Source organism: Anopheles arabiensis, chromosome 2 (assembly GCF_016920715.1).
Source record: "Anopheles arabiensis isolate DONGOLA chromosome 2, AaraD3, whole genome shotgun sequence".
Lineage (NCBI taxonomy): Eukaryota > Metazoa > Arthropoda > Insecta > Diptera > Culicidae > Anopheles > Anopheles arabiensis.
In genome coordinates, this window is record NC_053517.1 from 106813509 (window position 1) to 106835187 (window position 21679).

The 21679-nt window shown below is 47.6% G+C and overlaps 2 protein-coding genes across 10 annotated transcripts in view; both read right to left on the reverse strand.

Moving 5' to 3' along the window:
* LOC120908831 (supervillin) overlaps positions 1-21679 on the reverse strand; it is a 192768-nt gene that overhangs the window by 133875 nt on the left and 37214 nt on the right. For 5 of the 9 annotated variants that reach the window (XM_040320259.1, XM_040320264.1, XM_040320263.1 and 2 more), the window contains exons 1-2: positions 20883-21084; positions 13645-17860 (exon numbers count right to left, since the gene is read on the reverse strand). In XM_040320259.1, coding sequence (XP_040176193.1) covers positions 13645-17860; positions 20883-20912 — 4246 coding nt within the window. In that variant the 5' untranslated portion in view covers positions 20913-21084. Of the gene's footprint in view, positions 1-13644; positions 17861-20882; positions 21091-21679 lie in introns of those variants that run through there. The other 4 variants (XM_040320265.1, XM_040320266.1, XM_040320267.1 and 1 more) reach the window with 3 other exon arrangements.
* On the reverse strand, positions 9338-10267 carry LOC120908835 (NPC intracellular cholesterol transporter 2-like). Its single transcript, XM_040320280.1, has one exon. The coding sequence runs from the start codon at positions 9909-9911 to the stop codon at positions 9429-9431; it is 483 nt and encodes a 160-aa protein (XP_040176214.1). The 5' UTR covers positions 9912-10267; the 3' UTR covers positions 9338-9428.

Below are 21679 nucleotides of genomic sequence, written 5' to 3' on the forward strand. Positions count from 1 at the left end.
GAGAGAGAGAGTGAGAGAGAGAAAGTGAAAAATAGAGGGAGATCTACACAGAAAACTTTTTTTACTGAACTTCAGTAAAATTTTACTGAATTTTATTTTAACTGAAGTTTCAGTAATCCTTTCAGTAAAAGAATGTTTACTGAATCATTCAGTAATGTCCGGTGCTCACCAAAATGACAGCTCGTTTACTGAAATCCCAGTAAAGTCATTCTCATATTACTGATTTTTCAGTAGTTGGTAGCGATTAAAAAATGACGAAATATTTCTTTTAAATTGAGTTTTTATTGATGCGCAGAGATTCCCAGTTCCTCAATTCATGTTCATACATGTTTTGTGTTGTTTTATACAGTTTTTATACTGTATTTCACCGCCGCAAGTGTAGATGGTGAAGTAAGCGCTCACAGACACCACGCAAATTCAGCAAGCACAGTGGATTGTAGCAAACATTTTACACACCAACATGGCTGCCAATTATTTTAAATTAATCCCGTAAGCCGAAATATCACCTGAAATTTCACCAGGGTGCCTGTAAGCGCCTACAAAATCAACTTTTTGCACATCACGAGCAAGTGGCTACCGCATTGTTTTGTTTTGATGATCTGACTGACAGGTCGATTTGACAGAATGAATTGCTGCATTTTCAGTAATTTGTTTTACTGATATCCAGTGAAACGACTAATTTGACACTTATTATACTGATTTTCAGTAATATGTGTATTACTGAAATGCATTCAGTAAATTGTTTTACTGAAAATCGGTAAAAAAATGACATTTATGCTGAAAATCAGTAAAATATTCTATTACTGAACCGTTTCAGTAAAAAACTTTACTGAAGCAGGATGAGAAAATTTGCTGTGTAACGTACAGCACTCATGCAGTGAATATTCTCATTCGTGCGGCTGAGCTAAGGCAAATAGGGTCAACGCAAGTAATTTATGATTAGGTAATAAAGGTTTTTATATAATTTTAGTAAACGTCCATGCATCCGACATAAAACTCAGTGTCGCCGGCAGCGATGATTGGGCTGCGCTAATAGGTATGCAATCCGCATCACCACCAACAGCAACCACAACAACAAATGTCAACAGTGTAGGGCGTAAGGCCAAGGGACAAGTGCATAGCGATCGCTAGAGCAGCACGTAGCTGCAGTATGCACTTACTTACTTATCCGGCGCTACAACCTCTTTGCGGTCTTGACCTGCCACAGGAGTGTCCGAAACCGCTCACGGTCTCGCGCCTTCGTCTGCCAGTCCGTTATCCCGGCCTTTATGGCGGACGCCTCCACGCCATCTTGCCACCTCAATTTGGGCCTACCACGCCTCCTCTGTCCTTGTGGACGGCCTAAAAAGTCTTTAGGATGCACACTACATGGACAATTGGTACAAGCTAGGTTTTAAATCCCCAGGGGTAAAATAAATGAATTATAATAATTGGAGAAGCCTTCCTTGAGAGAACCTTCGATCTATAATCAAATTGTGCATGGGTTGTACACTAGGAAGGCTGATTACGGAACCGCTTTACAGTTTACCCTACCGATCGCTCAACCACAACCATCACAAAGATAAGAGGAGGACGGGTTCTAATTGCAGTATCAAAATCAGGTAGCTCCAACCCCTGCACTCCTCTATTCTTATGGGGGATTTCAGCTCTCATCGGTTCAATACTGTAGTTACATTTCGGCTAGCGACGAGTTTCCCTACCACACATTAAAGTTGGAGCACGTTTTGGATTCATTGATTGAACCAGATTGCTACCACCAGGTGCTTGTTTTTCGTATGTTTACCGAATCAAACAACACTACACCCCCACTGCATTCGTCAAATATCCAGAGCTAGAACTACTGGCAGGCGAACTTTGCTCCTCTACCCTCAACAACGTTGACTAAGACTAGTACCTGCTTCATTTCGATGCTGTTTTATTTATCCACTTATCGGTTCCACTTCTTTCTTCCTTTTAAGTACAGTTCAAAGCAATCAAATAGATTTTAGCTTGTTTTAGTGTTCCCACAGTTTATTACCCCTAGTTGATACATCTAACAAATGAACAGACAATTGAAACGACACCAGAGGCACTACCTATTCCATTTTTCAATGTTTTCAATTTAAATCTACGTCCGTCTGCCTCGACTGTAATAGTGTCCTTCTCGATATCGGTCTTGGTGTTGACGCTGGTTCCATCGTCGCTCGAAGCAGCGGTCTGATCGGGATGAGGTCGTGCCTGGGAGATAGCGATTACCGCGAACAGAGCGATCAGGACGAATGCGAAAGCGAACTTCATGTTGACTGACGGATTGGTATCTGAGTGGTGAGTTAATATTTTCTTGACATTGTTCTGCCTTTTATACTAGATCTCACCTGTCTTAGCTTGTTAGCTCAGCTGGATAACGTTTCGAGAAATACCGATTTGGCGAATCTTCCGTTTGCTAGAAGATTCCGACTATGTGCATCGAAAATAGCGTCATGGCTCACATCTGAATCAATAGTACACGTCAATCGCTTTTGAATATCGCCTTGGCTCTTTCGTGCCGTTTGAAATCTGTTTTGCGTGCGTAAGGTTTGACGCAATGTATTAATCATAAGAATAAGCTCGGACTCGACCTTTTCTGAAGTATTTTCAAGGACATATTCAAAGAGTGCTTATAAAACAAGAATATGAAATACTACAAACATCCCACTGTGTCTCTCTACGACAGTCCCTCAATGATCACGCATCCTCAGTGTCGCCGGCAGCGATGATTGGGCTGCGCCAAAAGGTATGCAATCCGCATCTCCACCAACAACAACCACAACAACAAATGTCAACTGTGTAGGGCGTACCTCGACAGCCCCTCATTGATCACGCATCCTCAGTATTGTGGTCCGATCGAACTTAGCCATTCTGTCCACCTGGGTGTTCCACTCAGCGATAGCAGTCGACGGCTTTCGTATAATGTGTGCGTGGAAAAATGTGCGTGCGTTACAGGTCGCTGACCAGAGGATCGAGACAGAGAGAGACAGAGAGAGAGACAGAGACAGAGAGAGAGACAGAGAGACAGAGAGAGAGAGAGTGAGAGAGAGAAAGTGAAAAATAGAGGGAGATCTACACAGAAAACTTTTTTTACTGAACTTCAGTAAAATTTTACTGAATTTTATTTTAACTGAAGTTTCAGTAATCCTTTCAGTAAAAAGAATGTTTACTGAATCATTCAGTAATGTCCGGTGCTCACCAAAATGACAGCTCGTTTACTGAAATCCCAGTAAAGTCATTCTCATATTACTGATTTTTCAGTAGTTGGTAGCGATTAAAAAATGACGAAATATTTCTTTTAAATTGAGTTTTTATTGATGCGCAGAGATTCCCAGTTCCTCAATTCATGTTCATACATGTTTTGTGTTGTTTTATACAGTTTTTATACTGTATTTCACCGCCGCAAGTGTAGATGGTGAAGTAAGCGCTCACAGACACCACGCAAATTCAGCAAGCACAGTGGATTGTAGCAAACATTTTACACACCAACATGGCTGCCAATTATTTTAAATTAATCCCGTAAGCCGAAATATCACCTGAAATTTCACCAGGGTGCCTGTAAGCGCCTACAAAATCAACTTTTTGCACATCACGAGCAAGTGGCTACCGCATTGTTTTGTTTTGATGATCTGACTGACAGGTCGATTTGACAGAATGAATTGCTGCATTTTCAGTAATTTGTTTTACTGATATCCAGTGAAACGACTAATTTGACACTTATTATACTGATTTTCAGTAATATGTGTATTACTGAAATGCATTCAGTAAATTGTTTTACTGAAAATCGGTAAAAAAATGACATTTATGCTGAAAATCAGTAAAATATTCTATTACTGAACCGTTTCAGTAAAAAACTTTACTGAAGCAGGATGAGAAAATTTGCTGTGTAACGTACAGCACTCATGCAGTGAATATTCTCATTCGTGCGGCTGAGCTAAGGCAAATAGGGTCAACGCAAGTAATTTATGATTAGGTAATAAAGGTTTTTATATAATTTTAGTAAACGTCCATGCATCCGACATAAAACTCAGTGTCGCCGGCAGCGATGATTGGGCTGCGCTAATAGGTATGCAATCCGCATCACCACCAACAGCAACCACAACAACAAATGTCAACAGTGTAGGGCGTAAGGCCAAAGGCCAAGTGCATAGCGATCGCTAGAGCAGCACGTAGCTGCAGTATGCACTTACTTACTTATCCGGCGCTACAACCTCTTTGCGGTCTTGACCTGCCACAGGAGTGTCCGAAACCGCTCACGGTCTCGCGCCTTCGTCTGCCAGTCCGTTATCCCGGCCTTTATGGCGGACGCCTCCACGCCATCTTGCCACCTCAATTTGGGCCTACCACGCCTCCTCTGTCCTTGTGGACGGCCTAAAAAGTCTTTAGGATGCACACTACATGGACAATTGGTACAAGCTAGGTTTTAAATCCCCAGGGGTAAAATAAATGAATTATAATAATTGGAGAAGCCTTCCTTGAGAGAACCTTCGATCTATAATCAAATTGTGCATGGGTTGTACACTAGGAAGGCTGATTACGGAACCGCTTTACAGTTTACCCTACCGATCGCTCAACCACAACCATCACAAAGATAAGAGGAGGACGGGTTCTAATTGCAGTATCAAAATCAGGTAGCTCCAACCCCTGCACTCCTCTATTCTTATGGGGGATTTCAGCTCTCATCGGTTCAATACTGTAGTTACATTTCGGCTAGCGACGAGTTTCCCTACCACACATTAAAGTTGGAGCACGTTTTGGATTCATTGATTGAACCAGATTGCTACCACCAGGTGCTTGTTTTTCGTATGTTTACCGAATCAAACAACACTACACCCCCACTGCATTCGTCAAATATCCAGAGCTAGAACTACTGGCAGGCGAACTTTGCTCCTCTACCCTCAACAACGTTGACTAAGACTAGTACCTGCTTCATTTCGATGCTGTTTTATTTATCCACTTATCGGTTCCACTTCTTTCTTCCTTTTAAGTACAGTTCAAAGCAATCAAATAGATTTTAGCTTGTTTTAGTGTTCCCACAGTTTATTACCCCTAGTTGATACATCTAACAAATGAACAGACAATTGAAACGACACCAGAGGCACTACCTATTCCATTTTTCAATGTTTTCAATTTAAATCTACGTCCGTCTGCCTCGACTGTAATAGTGTCCTTCTCGATATCGGTCTTGGTGTTGACGCTGGTTCCATCGTCGCTCGAAGCAGCGGTCTGATCGGGATGAGGTCGTGCCTGGGAGATAGCGATTACCGCGAACAGAGCGATCAGGACGAATGCGAAAGCGAACTTCATGTTGACTGACGGATTGGTATCTGAGTGGTGAGTTAATATTTTCTTGACATTGTTCTGCCTTTTATACTAGATCTCACCTGTCTTAGCTTGTTAGCTCAGCTGGATAACGTTTCGAGAAATACCGATTTGGCGAATCTTCCGTTTGCTAGAAGATTCCGACTATGTGCATCGAAAATAGCGTCATGGCTCACATCTGAATCAATAGTACACGTCAATCGCTTTTGAATATCGCCTTGGCTTTTTTCGTGCCGTTTGAAATCTGTTTTGCGTGCGTAAGGTTTGACGCAATGTATTAATCATAAGAATAAGCTCGGACTCGACCTTTTCTGAAGTATTTTCAAGGACATATTCAAAGAGTGCTTATAAAACAAGAATATGAAATACTACAAACATCCCACTGTGTCTCTCTACGACAGTCCCTCAATGATCACGCATCCTCAGTGTCGCCGGAAGCGATGATTGGGCTGCGCCAAAAGGTATGCAATCCGCATCTCCACCAACAACAACCACAACAACAAATGTCAACTGTGTAGGGCGTACCTCGACAGCCCCTCATTGATCACGCATCCTCAGTATTGTGGTCCGATCGAACTTAGCCATTCTGTCCACCTGGGTGTTCCACTCAGCGATAGCAGTCGACGGCTTTCGTATAATGTGTGCGTGGAAAAATGTGCGTGCGTTACAGGTCGCTGACCAGAGGATCGAGACAGAGAGAGACAGAGAGAGAGAGAGACAGAGACAGAGAGAGAGACAGAGAGACAGAGAGAGAGAGAGAGAGTGAGAGAGAAAGTGAAAAATAGAGGGAGATCTACACAGAAAACTTTTTTTACTGAACTTCAGTAAAATTTTACTGAATTTTATTTTAACTGAAGTTTCAGTAATCCTTTCAGTAAAAAGAATGTTTACTGAATCATTCAGTAATGTCCGGTGCTCACCAAAATGACAGCTCGTTTACTGAAATCCCAGTAAAGTCATTCTCATATTACTGATTTTTCAGTAGTTGGTAGCGATTAAAAAATGACGAAATATTTCTTTTAAATTGAGTTTTTATTGATGCGCAGAGATTCCCAGTTCCTCAATTCATGTTCATACATGTTTTGTGTTGTTTTATACAGTTTTTATACTGTATTTCACCGCCGCAAGTGTAGATGGTGAAGTAAGCGCTCACAGACACCACGCAAATTCAGCAAGCACAGTGGATTGTAGCAAACATTTTACACACCAACATGGCTGCCAATTATTTTAAATTAATCCCGTAAGCCGAAATATCACCTGAAATTTCACCAGGGTGCCTGTAAGCGCCTACAAAATCAACTTTTTGCACATCACGAGCAAGTGGCTACCGCATTGTTTTGTTTTGATGATCTGACTGACAGGTCGATTTGACAGAATGAATTGCTGCATTTTCAGTAATTTGTTTTACTGATATCCAGTGAAACGACTAATTTGACACTTATTATACTGATTTTCAGTAATATGTGTATTACTGAAATGCATTCAGTAAATTGTTTTACTGAAAATCGGTAAAAAAATGACATTTATGCTGAAAATCAGTAAAATATTCTATTACTGAACCGTTTCAGTAAAAAACTTTACTGAAGCAGGATGAGAAAATTTGCTGTGTAACGTACAGCACTCATGCAGTGAATATTCTCATTCGTGCGGCTGAGCTAAGGCAAATAGGGTCAACGCAAGTAATTTATGATTAGGTAATAAAGGTTTTTATATAATTTTAGTAAACGTCCATGCATCCGACATAAAACTCAGTGTCGCCGGCAGCGATGATTGGGCTGCGCTAATAGGTATGCAATCCGCATCACCACCAACAGCAACCACAACAACAAATGTCAACAGTGTAGGGCGTAAGGCCAAAGGCCAAGTGCATAGCGATCGCTAGAGCAGCACGTAGCTGCAGTATGCACTTACTTACTTATCCGGCGCTACAACCTCTTTGCGGTCTTGACCTGCCACAGGAGTGTCCGAAACCGCTCACGGTCTCGCGCCTTCGTCTGCCAGTCCGTTATCCCGGCCTTTATGGCGGACGCCTCCACGCCATCTTGCCACCTCAATTTGGGCCTACCACGCCTCCTCTGTCCTTGTGGACGGCCTAAAAAGTCTTTAGGATGCACACTACATGGACAATTGGTACAAGCTAGGTTTTAAATCCCCAGGGGTAAAATAAATGAATTATAATAATTGGAGAAGCCTTCCTTGAGAGAACCTTCGATCTATAATCAAATTGTGCATGGGTTGTACACTAGGAAGGCTGATTACGGAACCGCTTTACAGTTTACCCTACCGATCGCTCAACCACAACCATCACAAAGATAAGAGGAGGACGGGTTCTAATTGCAGTATCAAAATCAGGTAGCTCCAACCCCTGCACTCCTCTATTCTTATGGGGGATTTCAGCTCTCATCGGTTCAATACTGTAGTTACATTTCGGCTAGCGACGAGTTTCCCTACCACACATTAAAGTTGGAGCACGTTTTGGATTCATTGATTGAACCAGATTGCTACCACCAGGTGCTTGTTTTTCGTATGTTTACCGAATCAAACAACACTACACCCCCACTGCATTCGTCAAATATCCAGAGCTAGAACTACTGGCAGGCGAACTTTGCTCCTCTACCCTCAACAACGTTGACTAAGACTAGTACCTGCTTCATTTCGATGCTGTTTTATTTATCCACTTATCGGTTCCACTTCTTTCTTCCTTTTAAGTACAGTTCAAAGCAATCAAATAGATTTTAGCTTGTTTTAGTGTTCCCACAGTTTATTACCCCTAGTTGATACATCTAACAAATGAACAGACAATTGAAACGACACCAGAGGCACTACCTATTCCATTTTTCAATGTTTTCAATTTAAATCTACGTCCGTCTGCCTCGACTGTAATAGTGTCCTTCTCGATATCGGTCTTGGTGTTGACGCTGGTTCCATCGTCGCTCGAAGCAGCGGTCTGATCGGGATGAGGTCGTGCCTGGGAGATAGCGATTACCGCGAACAGAGCGATCAGGACGAATGCGAAAGCGAACTTCATGTTGACTGACGGATTGGTATCTGAGTGGTGAGTTAATATTTTCTTGACATTGTTCTGCCTTTTATACTAGATCTCACCTGTCTTAGCTTGTTAGCTCAGCTGGATAACGTTTCGAGAAATACCGATTTGGCGAATCTTCCGTTTGCTAGAAGATTCCGACTATGTGCATCGAAAATAGCGTCATGGCTCACATCTGAATCAATAGTACACGTCAATCGCTTTTGAATATCGCCTTGGCTTTTTTCGTGCCGTTTGAAATCTGTTTTGCGTGCGTAAGGTTTGACGCAATGTATTAATCATAAGAATAAGCTCGGACTCGACCTTTTCTGAAGTATTAGATATCATTAGAATTGGAATCCATTGGAATGTAATTTACATTACATTACAATACATTGAAATAATGTTTATGAAGCGGGAATATAAAATACAACAAAGAACATCATAAACAATAAAAATAAAGCCTATTCAAATGCCAAGTTTTGTAATTTACATGGCTTAGTAGGGGAGTGTTGTGGACAGACCGCTGCCTCATCCTACGGGCTCGCCGTTGAGCAGGGCTGTTATCCGGTGACGTCCTCAGTAAGGATCGCGGCGCGAGAGAGTCCGGTCGTCCTCTCCCCGCATTACGTGCGTGTGTTTGTTGTATTACGCATACCAAAGAATAGAATAAAATATATGTTCTGTTTGTGCCGTACACACCATCTCTATGTTTGTTTTGTGCGGACACAACAGGGAGTATGGCACAAACATTATAAAAATTACTGATTATTACTACAATCAGGATAAATGAGTTCGTTGAAGCTACAAATATCGTAAAATCATAAACCTCAAACCGAAACAGAACCAGAAACAGAACCTCTGGTGCCTGAGATGCGCACGTAAAATATTTCACACGAAACGCTTGAAACATTTCACGCCATAATTTACACACAGATACACACTTTTCAAAAACACCGAAAATCCGTTTCTTTCATTCGAAAACCATACGAAAGTGTAGTTTGGATTCGGTACGCGAGGAAAGACAAACAATTCGCTACATTTTTGTTATATTTGGCAAATTATTCTCTCCATCTTAAGCAGCACGACCGGAAACGACACGTGCATCTAGCTCGAAGCACGCCAACGACTGCCCAGCATCGTCCACGAGATCGATCTCCACCGTAAGGCTCACGCGCGGATACACCAGCAGTACGGGCATGCTCAACCGATAGGTAATGTCCTCGTTGGCGCTGACCGGACACTGGGTATTCAGCAACCAATTACAGGCAGCAGCCCGATCCGCCGGAAGCTCGAACGGTGCCGTTACGCCCAGTGCCGTAGCGACCACTTGCGTGCGCAGGTTGGCCGCCGCAAACGGGGCCGTAAAGTCCATGTCCATAATGGCATCGGATCCACGCACCAGGTCACACGGTGGAACCGTACAACCCTCCACACGTACCTCCGTTGGGGCTGGCCGCCCTCCGGAACAGGCGCGGGTTGCTACTCCGGCACCGATTGCGTTGGTGGCCGCCAGCACCACCAGACCGACCACACTGAACAACTTCAAGCAAGCCATCGGGGAGTACGCAGATACTGTTGCTGCTATTTACCGAACACAACTTTCCGTTTGATGTTGGCTCACAGCTTGGGAAGTCTTTTTATAGCGCCCAGGGTGTGGAATCATATCGCCTGATGCATCCGAATAAGGCTGATCGAGTTACGTTATTGGCCAGGTGTTTCACTTTTTTTTGGCTGGGAACCCTCGCCCGGTGATAAGCGGTTCAGTGTTTCTTGTTCTCGATATCTATCAAAAAGGCAACCCGGGGACGGATTTACGGGCGGATCTGTTCGTCGGCACCCGATACGATACGATCGGATTCCCAGTACAATCGGAGGGGAGCAATAAATCAATATAAACATCTCATGGAAACAAAAGGCCAACGAACGAACGTTGGCTGAGCCGTCAGCTGATATTATTTTTAGTCAAATTAATCTTTTCCGCATAAAGCACACACAATTCAATTCCATTTCAGTGTATTTACTCATAATTTTATTTCTACATGCGAATCAACAACAATTATAGGTAGTGTAAATATATCATTCTATAAAACGATAAACGTGTATAATATACCTAGCTCATCTGTGTACACAACATGTGCTTCTGCTTCCTCAACCTGTCTCTACGCGTGCTTACGAAGCAATATATAGTTTTGTGGCTTAGGTAGGCGACATAAGCGCGATTAGTGGCTACTACTCTACTTACAACAACCTACCCCTACATAGAAGCTATCACTTAGCAAAGCGAAGGAATTTACAGATTTATTACAATGTTCCGCATCTTCTGCCCGCCAAACCAACAGCAGTGCGCGGGACAGGATAGGGCTATTAATAAACAATAAACATCATCCCGTTCGGCTTGGTGCGATTAAAATAGCTGTGCATGCGTTCCGGCCTGCTCGGAGTAAGACTCGCCTGTTCGGTGACGCGTGTTGGGTGGTTTTGGACACCAGCATTTCCGCTCTTCTTTCCCTCTCTTTAAATTAAACGCAGAGCGCTTCTCGCCAGCTAACTTTAACCTTACGCAATCATGCCGACGCATCTATCATCAGTAGCCTACGCTCTGTTTCTCGACTACTTAAATCGCCCTGGCACATGGTTAACTTTTGTTTGCATAGAGAGCGCTTCCTGCTTACATCTCTTGTGATCGCCGCAAATCTATCTAATGCTGGGTAGACCGTTTAAGCCTAAAGTGTCGCGTTTGTGTTTTCCTTCCTCGTATTTCACTATCAACAAAGACCGCTGTCGCCCGTGGCCGTTCGTGTGTGATGTTTCGCACGATGTGTCATCAGTAAATCGATTACGTTCATCAACGATTTCTGTTTTGTATTTTGTTTCTCTCTTGTTCTTTTTGTTTGCCTCGCGTAGAAGAGAGCTTTACCATGGGCTAAAGTGCTACAGATCTAAAGAAGAAAACATTGAAACAGAAAACGCATTATACGATCAGTATCGGAACCGGAGCCGGTTTGTGCTCTGGCAGTGTGTCTTGTGAGGCAACTCTTTCACTGATACACTACTCTAGGCGAAGCGAAGTACACTTAAAGTTTGATTTTGCATTTAACTTCAATATTCCTCTTCTAGGTTGCACGGGTGCGCCTAAACAATGTTCAAGTAGTTTTTATATCCAATTAGTAGCTAATAACGGAAGACTTTCCCTATACAAGACATAACAATAAGTGTTCATTGGCACATAAGATCTGCTCGAAGCTTCTCGTAAGCAGGCAATAGTAAAAGGCATGAGAAACCGAAACCTTTCCAAACCTTGGGAAGTCTTGGTGACGGTGTCAGAATCTTTTCGGTCAGGCAATTCGGTCCACCAGACACCCAACTAGTGCATTCTGTACAAGCACTTCATCCTATATCAAACAGAAGCAAAGATTCTGCAGAGCGCCACCCGAATCACGGTTCGGATTATTACGACGACCTTTCACCGCCACAGTAGTCGTCTCTGTGGCGGGTTCCAGCTCCGCACTGGGGGCTGACGTGGGGACGAAACTCACGGCAGACGCACGGGTCATCTGCTTCTCACCGAGACAGGAGGACATCAGTGGAATGGTCGTTGGCTTACCCGGCAGGGTCACGATACTGCTGCTGTCCGTCGTGCTCGGATGTACGCCCTCTGACATCTCCTCCCCAGCTACAAGATACCGTTTTTTTTTTTTGTTCAAACAACAGAGGGACAAAAGAGAGGATATAGAAAACGGTTCGGCGCACAGTGGTACGATGAAAAGCCGTACACGACAACATGGGTGTTATTTTACAAAACGAACAAAACACGATCGCTGGCATCGCTGCACAACAACGCACGCGGTTAGCTGCGAAAAGGTGAATACAGGTGTCCTACGGTGCCATTGTGGTGCCCCCAACCTTCCTATCAGTGTGTGTTTGTGTGCGCGTATATCAGTCACAACCTTTTATGTACGCAAGATAGCAGATAGCCTTTGCGTTTGAAGAATACAGAACCTCATTGATCGAAAACTTTCCCCCAAAAACCAAAAACCACATCCTCCCTGCGTAGAAAGTCTTGCAAGAGATTCGTTCTTCAACTGCACGGGGCGCTGCTGCATCGAGGACATTTGTTTCTTCCCCACAAGCCTCGCGTTTGAGGCTATCTGAGTCAACCTGTGAAATCTTTACAACCCTCGTGTTCATTCTCTCTCTCTCTCTCTCTTTACCATCTTAAAGAATCATGAGTGCAAACAGTGTAATAATGGCAATAATGATCGCAATAACTGTAACATAATCAATGCTGCTATTAGCCAAGCCATAGGTACATGCAAGAACGACATGCTGCGGTTGCACTAAGCTACTGCTGCTACTCTTCCGCTTCGTTTGCGCACCACCGCCGACTGATCTGCTGCGGCTGCTGCTTCCGGAGCTTTCACCACGCGTTCGATAGCGCAGTTGTCGATCAGCATCATCGTCAAGAGGGCGCGGCACCAATGCCTCTAGTCGTCTCCGTTCCGCCTCAAGCCTGCTCAACTCTTCCAACGTTTCAACCGGTGGGTCATCTACGCTCGATTCTTCAACAGTATCGCTCTCTACCGGCTCTTCTTCCTTCAGCTCCGTCGTCTCCTGCGCACTCACATCCTCGATGAAGATCTCCGGTATCTGCAGCTCGCTGCGAAACGGATAGTACCCAGTACCGCACGGTCCAATGCGAACCTCGTTCACGAACGTCACCTTCCGATCGATCGGCCCACTACCTGGGAACTCGGACCCAAAATCGTTCAGGCTAACATTGCCCGAATCGGTCGTGGTGGAGTCGACATCGTTCGCGGCAGTCGTTTCCTCCAGCTCCTCGGCCAGATCCTCGTGGATCGTGTCGAGACTGTGGTGCAGATGGTTGCCGAAGCTGCTGCGCAGATAGAAGCTCGTCATCGGCGGTTCCTCCTCGTTCGCGGTAACCTCAACGGCGGTGGTGGTGATGTCGTGCGTTTGCGTGTCAGAAGAAGTGATAATAGTGGTGGTGGTGGTGTTCGTGTTGGTAGTGACATTCTTACAAGCGATGCTATTAGTAGCGGAAACAGCGCAAACACTCGCCACGGTGCTGGTAGTAGTGGTAGTAAGGGATTGGTTAGGGAAAAGGATGGTCGGGACGGGCACGGAAAGGACAACACCACCATCATGCTCATCGATGGTGCCGGTGGTGGCAGGATCGGCGGACAGTGCAGTACGGGAGTTCGGGACAGAGGGTTTGGCACACGACAACGAAAGCAACGGTACACGGCCGGTACCGGCTGCTTCCTTACCTGTCGGTGTTGGGCTCTTGATGCCGAAGATCATGGCGAGCTCTTCGGACGAGTTGTACTGCGACTCCGTGTCGGACGGTGTTAGCCGCACGGAAGACACCGGGGGCGACGGACGGGACGTTTTAGTTCGTCCCTCGCTAGAGGGAGACGTACTGGTGGCCCGTTGTTGGGACGTTTCGCTCGCTGTGACAGACTTAGGACCGACGCTCTGGGAGGAGGACTTTGGACAAGGCTCGGTCTCGCTCGAGGACTTCAGCTCGGTCTGCGCACTGGCAGGCACTTTCTGGGCAGCGTTGGATTCCAGCTCAATGCCACACTCCTTCATGATGATGTCGATCTCTTCCTCTGTGGACTTTTTATCCGTATCGGACTCAAAAGGTTCGATACTCTCGACCAGATTATCGTAATCACGCTCGATCGATGACTTAACGCGCCCATCTCGCTGCTCATCCTCAGCTTCCAGCTCACTGAGCTGCTCCTGGCAGCGTTTGCTGAGCGCTTCGAAGCTACCGGCCGGCGTTAGCTGCTCTATAAGCCCACTCAACACAGACGGTTCGCTGGATGGCGCTGGTTCTATGATAGTGGGTTGCTCTGGAACGATCGTCTTTGGAGCACGTTCGATCGGACTTTGCTCCCGTTTCTTCGGCGACAGCTTGCTCGATGCAGACGCTTCCTTTCGCATCTCCTTCTTGGGTGCCTCTTCAATAACGTCACGCAACATTCGCTCACAGTACTTGGCCGCTTGCGCCACCTCGGCCAGCTCCTTCGGTGTCTCACTTCGCTGTGACTTCACAGTAGCTCTGGCGGCTACAACCACCACCTCCTCCTTTTTCGTGGGTGCAATCGTCTTGGAAATGGGACGCGCCCCTCCAACCGACTTCCCCTCCGGACTGGTGCCACTCGACACGGACTGCGTTTCTTTGCGAAGTTCGGCCAGATCGGCCCCAAGCTTCTCGCTCGTAGACTGCGCCTCCAGTGCGATCGCGTTCAGGATCTCCTCAAACTCGGCCTTATGCTTTGCGCCCACAATGACCGGTTCGGTGCCGGAGCGCGGTCGTGGAGTAGGTGTCGAACCGGCACTGCTTCCCTCTGTCGCTGCCGGGCTCTTGGGTGGACTTCCGGACGAGCTTGACTTCAGCGTTGAAGGGAGATTGAACACGGCGCCCCGATTCTCCTTCGGCAGTGTCGTGCCACTCTTCGGACGCATGGTAACTGGCTTCTCCTTTGCCGGTGAGGCATCTTTCGACTTCGGTGCCGGTGCCACCACCTCCCGACCAGGGGTGGTCGCTTCTCGCAGACTCTTTGCGTAAAGCTCTATCTTGTAGTAGTCCTCCAGATTTCCACCCGAAGGTTTGGCCGCATCGCGCTGTATCTGGCTGTAGATGTTGGACGATAGCGAACCGGTCGAACGTTTCTGGCGTGAGTCGTCCGACCCGCTGCTAGTATTACCGCTCTGCGATGGTGGTGCATGACGCACGCCGGCGCGATCGATACATGCCAGTAGATCCTTGTCCTTGCGCAGCTGTCGGAAGGCGAGATCGTCTGCCACGAGATCCGGAGATCGTTGCGGTTGGAAGCGTGGCTTGGTCTGCTTCACCGGTGCCTGCACCGTCAGATAGTCCGTGTTCGGGGAGGGTGGTATCGGTCCGACTGGAATACCGAACGGTGGCTGCGTATCTGGCGCTTTGATCGAGCTGTTTGCTCGCTTGATGCTACGGTAGCTTAGATCATCAAGCTGTACATCTGGCTCGGCCTTAGCTCGCTCCTCATCTGCATCCGCATCGTAGCGATAGTGACGCGCCCGCTGGCTGAACCCTGTCGGTGTGGGAAGATCTCGCTGCTCCGCACGCTCCAGCAGATCTTCATCGCTTAGCTTGAGGCTCTTGTAGATCGCTTCCAGCTCGTTGATTGCCTCCTCCAGGTTGGCCGATTTGCGCTTCCGGGCTAGCTCTTCCTCCGAGCAGGAGTTTCGCTTCGAAATGGTTCGCATCGGTGGCGCAGGAGGTTGCTGCTCTTCACCATATCGCCTATAGCCGTGCGTTCCATGCACCGTAGTGCCTTGGGCAACGGTTTTTGCCACATGTTCTTCGTACTTGTTCGGCACCACCGTTGGCTCCGGTGCCGTTTTCATCTTCACCTCGTACAACTTTTCATTCGACTTCGCTCGGTTAGCACCTGTCTCTCCGGTCTGCCGCAGATACAACCGTCCGCTCACAATGTTCTCCATCTCCCCATCTCCATTCTTCCCATTCTGCTTATCATCCAGCAGATGGTCGAGCTCGCGCGTCAACTCCTGATTGCGACGGTTCATGATTTCCAGCGCTCGGGATGTCGATACGGAGCGAGATGAAATGGCCGTTCCCGCCACACCTGGACGACGTTCCGTAGCACGACCACGGCGCGATTGTACCGACCCATTTTGCTGTTCCTCCTCAATGCGACGCCAGAAGGCGGATGCAGACTGTTGAGGAGTGCGCGAACCACCTCCACCACCGACCGAGTCGGAACTGTCCGCACGCAGCGACCGTGAGGACGAACCAACGCGTCCTCCTCCGGTCGGTGTGGGGGTGCTGGTGTAGGCGAGGGAAGACTCACTGCCCGTCGGCACCGGATCGGCTAGCTTCGGTTCGTACGGTTCGAAGGTGCGATCTTGTATCTGGATCGGTTTGCGCGAACGAGGCGTTACATCCGTTACGTAACGATACTCTACCGAGTGCTGCGGTGGTGTGGCAGGCAGTGTCGCATGATAGTTCGGTTGCTGCTGATGGTGCTGCTGCTGCTGCTGTTGATGCTGATGGTGCTGATGGTGATGGTAAGCCACACTACTCGGTGGTGTACTCGGTGGCTGGATGGTGGTAACTGGTGGTTGCTGCTGTCGAGATATGTAACGCTGTCTGTGTTGTTGTTGCTGTTGCTGCTGCTGTTGTACCTCAGCCGGCTGTACAGAGGTAGCTCTTGGTGGTGTTACAGAGTGTGCACTGGGAGCAGTACGCTGCACTGGCTGCATCGATCCCCACAAGCGATCCTCACTGTTACACTTGCCGTTCGATTGCCAAACGTTACCCGGCACCTGATGGAATCGATCGAACGCATAAGACACGGGCCGTGCCTCGTTGGTGTGACCGATCGTGAGCCGTCGCTGAGGATCCCTGGGAGGAATCGGCGGTGGACTGCGGATAGCGTCACGCATCGAGCTCGCCTTGCTCTGTATGTAGAAGCTGTTTTCGTACGTTACAGCTGCCGGTGCGTTACCCGTACCGTGGGACGGCGGTGCCGTCGAGTAGTTCAACTGATGCGCATAGTTCGGCGAGCTCGACTGATACAGATGGTGCGGAACGTTCGTTAAGCTGGCCGAATTGCGCAGCGTCATCTGGAGTGGTTGCTGCTGCGGCTGATGATGGTGATGCGTGTGGTGATGGTGCGGATGGTGTCGTCGATAGGTAACGTCCATTGACTGAACGCTGCCACCGTGCAGCATACTGGGTGAAATCGGTTGCGTGTGCCATCGATTGACGGTAGGCGCTGGTACGATCGAGCCCTGCGGACTACCGCCATCGTCACGGGACATACGCTTCAGGTAACGCTCGGTGCGTGCCGTACGAGACTTTCGATGCGAGCCGGCACTATGATTGCCCAAGCTGTCGTCACTGCGGAACCGCGACATGGAGGACGATCGATGCGACTCCTCATCGCTTGATGACTGCCGCTCCTTTGAATGTCTGCTCGACCGGTCTGTCTTTCTTCCCCGTCGATCGAGCGATCCATTCCCGGGGTATCGTTCGATCGTGTTTACGCCGTCAGTTTCCCGGAACCCGTACTGGTTCTGTTGCTGTGGATGGTGCTGATGATGCGGTATTATGTGCTGCTGCTGCTGCTGCTGCTGTTGCTGTTGTGGATTGATTACAATGTGATCAAATCCAGCACCCACGATCCTGCTCGAACGCTTCTTGCGCTTGCCGTTCAGCGTGCCCTGGCTCTTGACCGGCACAAAGCCCGCCTTCCGGTCCTCCTCCGAGCTCGAGTCCGTCTCTAGGTCCTTCTTCTTCTTGCGAAACAGACTGCCCAGCGACCACTTCTTGTCCTTAGCGTCCTTCGCTTTGTGTGCCGTCGTTGTTGCCTTTTCCATGGCTTGCTGTCGCTGCTGCTGCTGCACATGAGTCGTTATGTCCTTTGGCAGCGGTAACTGTGGCCTCCACGGGGATGCCGTCTGTACAGTCTGCAATGGAAAAGGGAAAGAAAGATGGTAAATAAACAATCTTCGATGGAATGCAATCGAAACGAATGGGTAGTGGGCAGACAGTACATCATCATCATCTTCTTGCTACGGACTGGAACACTCCAGATTGAACGTAAATGCGATGTGAAGAATCTAAAAATAAGTCCCCCGTAACTGTTCATCCCACAACGCACGCTTGATCGATGCTTCCCATGCCTTACAACCATCACTAACGTTCAATCATCGTTCGAAATCGCTATCTGTTTGCTAATTCTTTCCCAAGAGCAACTCTGCCACAATTGCCTCAATTTAAAATGCGTACGCAAGCGCTTTCACCTGTCCCACAGCGTGTTTGGTAATGCGCTGCACGCAAACGGATCTAACGCAATGGTTCCTATCAATGGACGCAATGTGGTCGTATGGTTTGTGTCTTGCTCGGTAAGAAAATAACCACTAGACGCTGTACAACAAGCGATTAGGTAATGGACCGTGTACCAGCACTGTATCGATACCGGGGACTCTAACAACAATTGAATCGCCGGAAAAGTGCTTCACCATTCAATCGACTTTGGCACATCGGGATCCGAGAGTTGTTCTATGTTTCTTGCCCGAGATGGAAAATTGCACCACGCAACAAAGCGTTTACGCATTCCGGCACAATTAATTGCCAGCCGCTTTGGTCGGAGTCTTCTCTCTTTCTCGCTACCAGCGCCATCACCTTTTTTCCAAACAAACGGGAATGTTTGGATGTTTCTGCTGCTTGCCGCACATTTCACCGACGGCAGTGAGTGGCCACTGCTCACAGTGGAAGACTATTTTTACCGCAGCTTCGCAAATCGGCACCAGAAGATGGTGTTTGTGTGTGTGTGTGTGTGTTGATGATTAAGGGCACGTATCTGTCCAACGCGTCATACGAAAACGGTCACCTCCCTGGTATGGAGGTGGTACAGCGGCCGAGTTGACCGTTACCACCCATCATTTACTTCCCGGTTGGCGGTTTTGCCTGGCAGCCGGCGATGCCCATAAGCAAATGGAGCGCGCTCAGGTGTCAGTCAGGAAGCGGATGCTCCAAACCGGTGGACAGGTTTATTATAGCTCTCGCGGAAGATCACTCGGCTGGTATGCAGATTTTGGCAGCGCTCTTATGATGTTGCCCGCAGGTTTTGCGCACCGTGTTGAGCACCGCACCAAACAAAACACACAGCCGTGTCGACAATTATTACGTGACTTTCTCCACTGAACTATGCACCCTTTTAGCAGATCGATAATTTCCAGCGAGTTTTACAGCCACGACAGCCAGCCGCACGACATCAAACATTCGCCATCCAGTTTGGTTTTGTTTCCTTATATCGTCCATATTGGAAACAGTTGCTCAAGATCGAAACCCATTCGATAATGTGTTAAGTAGCGCTACGATCGTATTTTACCTGCCGACCGACAGAGCATCAAGAGCAGCCTCACCTTAAAAAACTCAGTCAAGCGATCGGATCATTGAGGTTGAATTTCGGCATTTCGATTTCCAGACAACTCAAACAAACAGCAAAAACAGTCAGTTCGGGAAGCTCAAATGCATTGCTCGACCGTCGTTGCTCCCTCTGTTTACTTGGTAAGTGATCTGCAGGGATCACTCCAGCCCATCCAGCTGCGTACTGCCACTTGGAACGCTTGCGCAAACTCCCGCAGCAGGGCAGAGTTACTTCAATTGGCAATTGCTTAAATTATCCTCCACGAAAGGGCTCCACCCGGGGACGGGATGAAACAGTGGCCGTGGAAGAAGCCACTCGACCCCAAAAAGCAAAACAAACTCTGGAGTGAGGTACTTGGTACTCGGTACCAAATAATAACGGGGTACTCGGATCACTCAACGTGACGCGACACGAGAAGAAGGTACTTGATTTAAATTTTTGGAGCTTTTCTTTTCTCTCTTCACTCCTTTTCGAGTGTCAACTTAGCTTTTTTGCTTTTTTTGGGGAGCTTCGCTGGGTTCTGGGCAGCGGGACACAAGATGATGCGTGCACGATACCTCCCGGCGATGCGTAGGTCACTGTCAGCCCGGTTACGCATGACGCATCCCCTGTACGTGTCAATGTCATGCTCGATGATCATAATTATTACGTTTGCGTTGGAGTTGCAGACCGAGGAAATTGGAGCAAGGCAGCTACGTGTTCTAGGCGCACCGCCGAGAGAACTGCCCGTATCGGGTGACGCAAGCACGTCTTCTCGCATCTGCTCGCAGCCGTAAACAATCTCCCCCCTGAAGCTGATGTACATATACATTTGCGAGCGTTTGCTTTCGCGATCGACGGCCACGAACGAATGGAATGCATTGCAATGGACCGGCGGGCATGTGCAGATGATGCCCGAATGTTGTTGGTGGGTACCGTCCGTTTCGCAACCGAATACAACTATGTCCTCCTCCACCCCTCCTTGCGGCTTGGCGTGCATGCAAAAGCCGCACTTTAGAGAAAAGAAACGATGACAAAAATGTCCCTCTGATTCATAGACCACCTTTGGCCGCATTATCGTGTGAAGACACAGTCCTCCCCCTTCTACCTAATAGGAACAGGGAGGAACCTTGAAAACTGAGAGCCGCTCGACCGTCTTGGGGTGTATATCTCGTTTTTTTTTTACTTCACGAGTGAGTGCGCGTTTGAGGGTGGTTTTTTTCACCGTCGGTTGGATCTATTTAGAGACTATTACGTGCGTGGGAAAGTCCGAGGGTGGATCATCACGAATGATGAATGAGGTGTGCGGGAATAAAAGGACACGACACAACATGCCATTTCGAGATCATCTTCCTTCCCCCCGGTGCTCGTTCAATCACTGTGCGTGTACACTTGGTTTGGAGATCGATACAGATCGGCCTAGAAGGTTGGATGGGGTGGAAGATGCAGCTCAATTAATGTCAATGTCTGCTGACAGCTTGATTCGACGACACAACAACACAACAACACAACCCACTAAAGGAACACTTGAGCGCTTTGGTCAGCGTTTCGCACGGAACGATGTCATTTCATCTTACTTGAAATAATACAAATGCTTGATTGGACATCTTGCTTTAATGGCACTGGCGATATCTTCTGGACCGTTAGCGACTCGCTTGATTTGCACCGACGTCAGAGTGTGCAGAGATCTCTACACACATTTATCACAGAACAGCGATCACATGTTCGGCGAACCGACCGGCGACGGTGAACTACAAATGGATACTAAAACACATCCCGCGCGAACTCACATGCCAATGCATACGCACGCAACTGGGTGAATTGGCACTGGTCACTAAGGTGCTACCACTACTACTGCGTGTATCTGTGCGCGGGTTAGTCCGCAGACTGTGGTTGTGCGTGTTGGTAAATGCGAATAGTAGAACGGCACTGCGCATCCTCCGTACTGAGATGCGCACGTCGACATGCACAGATAAGACAAATTTGCATGCTCCCGCGTGTGCGTGTGTGTGTTGGAGCCGTTTGACAGAAGCGTTGGCAACACATGATACATCCTGTGAGTACACGCATACGTACGCAAAACCACTTTGTTCTGCGTGAAGGACGCCAGATGACATCTATGCAGAGCATACAAATGTGCTTGCGCATCACAATGTACGCTCCCCTCTTCTGCGTGTGTTTCTGCGTTATCCTGCGCTAGTGTACGATCAAACTCTCCCTCACACAGACACATACACACGATCGCGGTATAGTTTATACTCCCAAAATAGAACAACAAAGAAGAGCACCCGCAACAACTCCCCCCTTGAGCGCGTTTATTTACATTAGCAGTTCATTAAAAATAGCTTCCGATGGTTGGAAAGATCGGAAGATG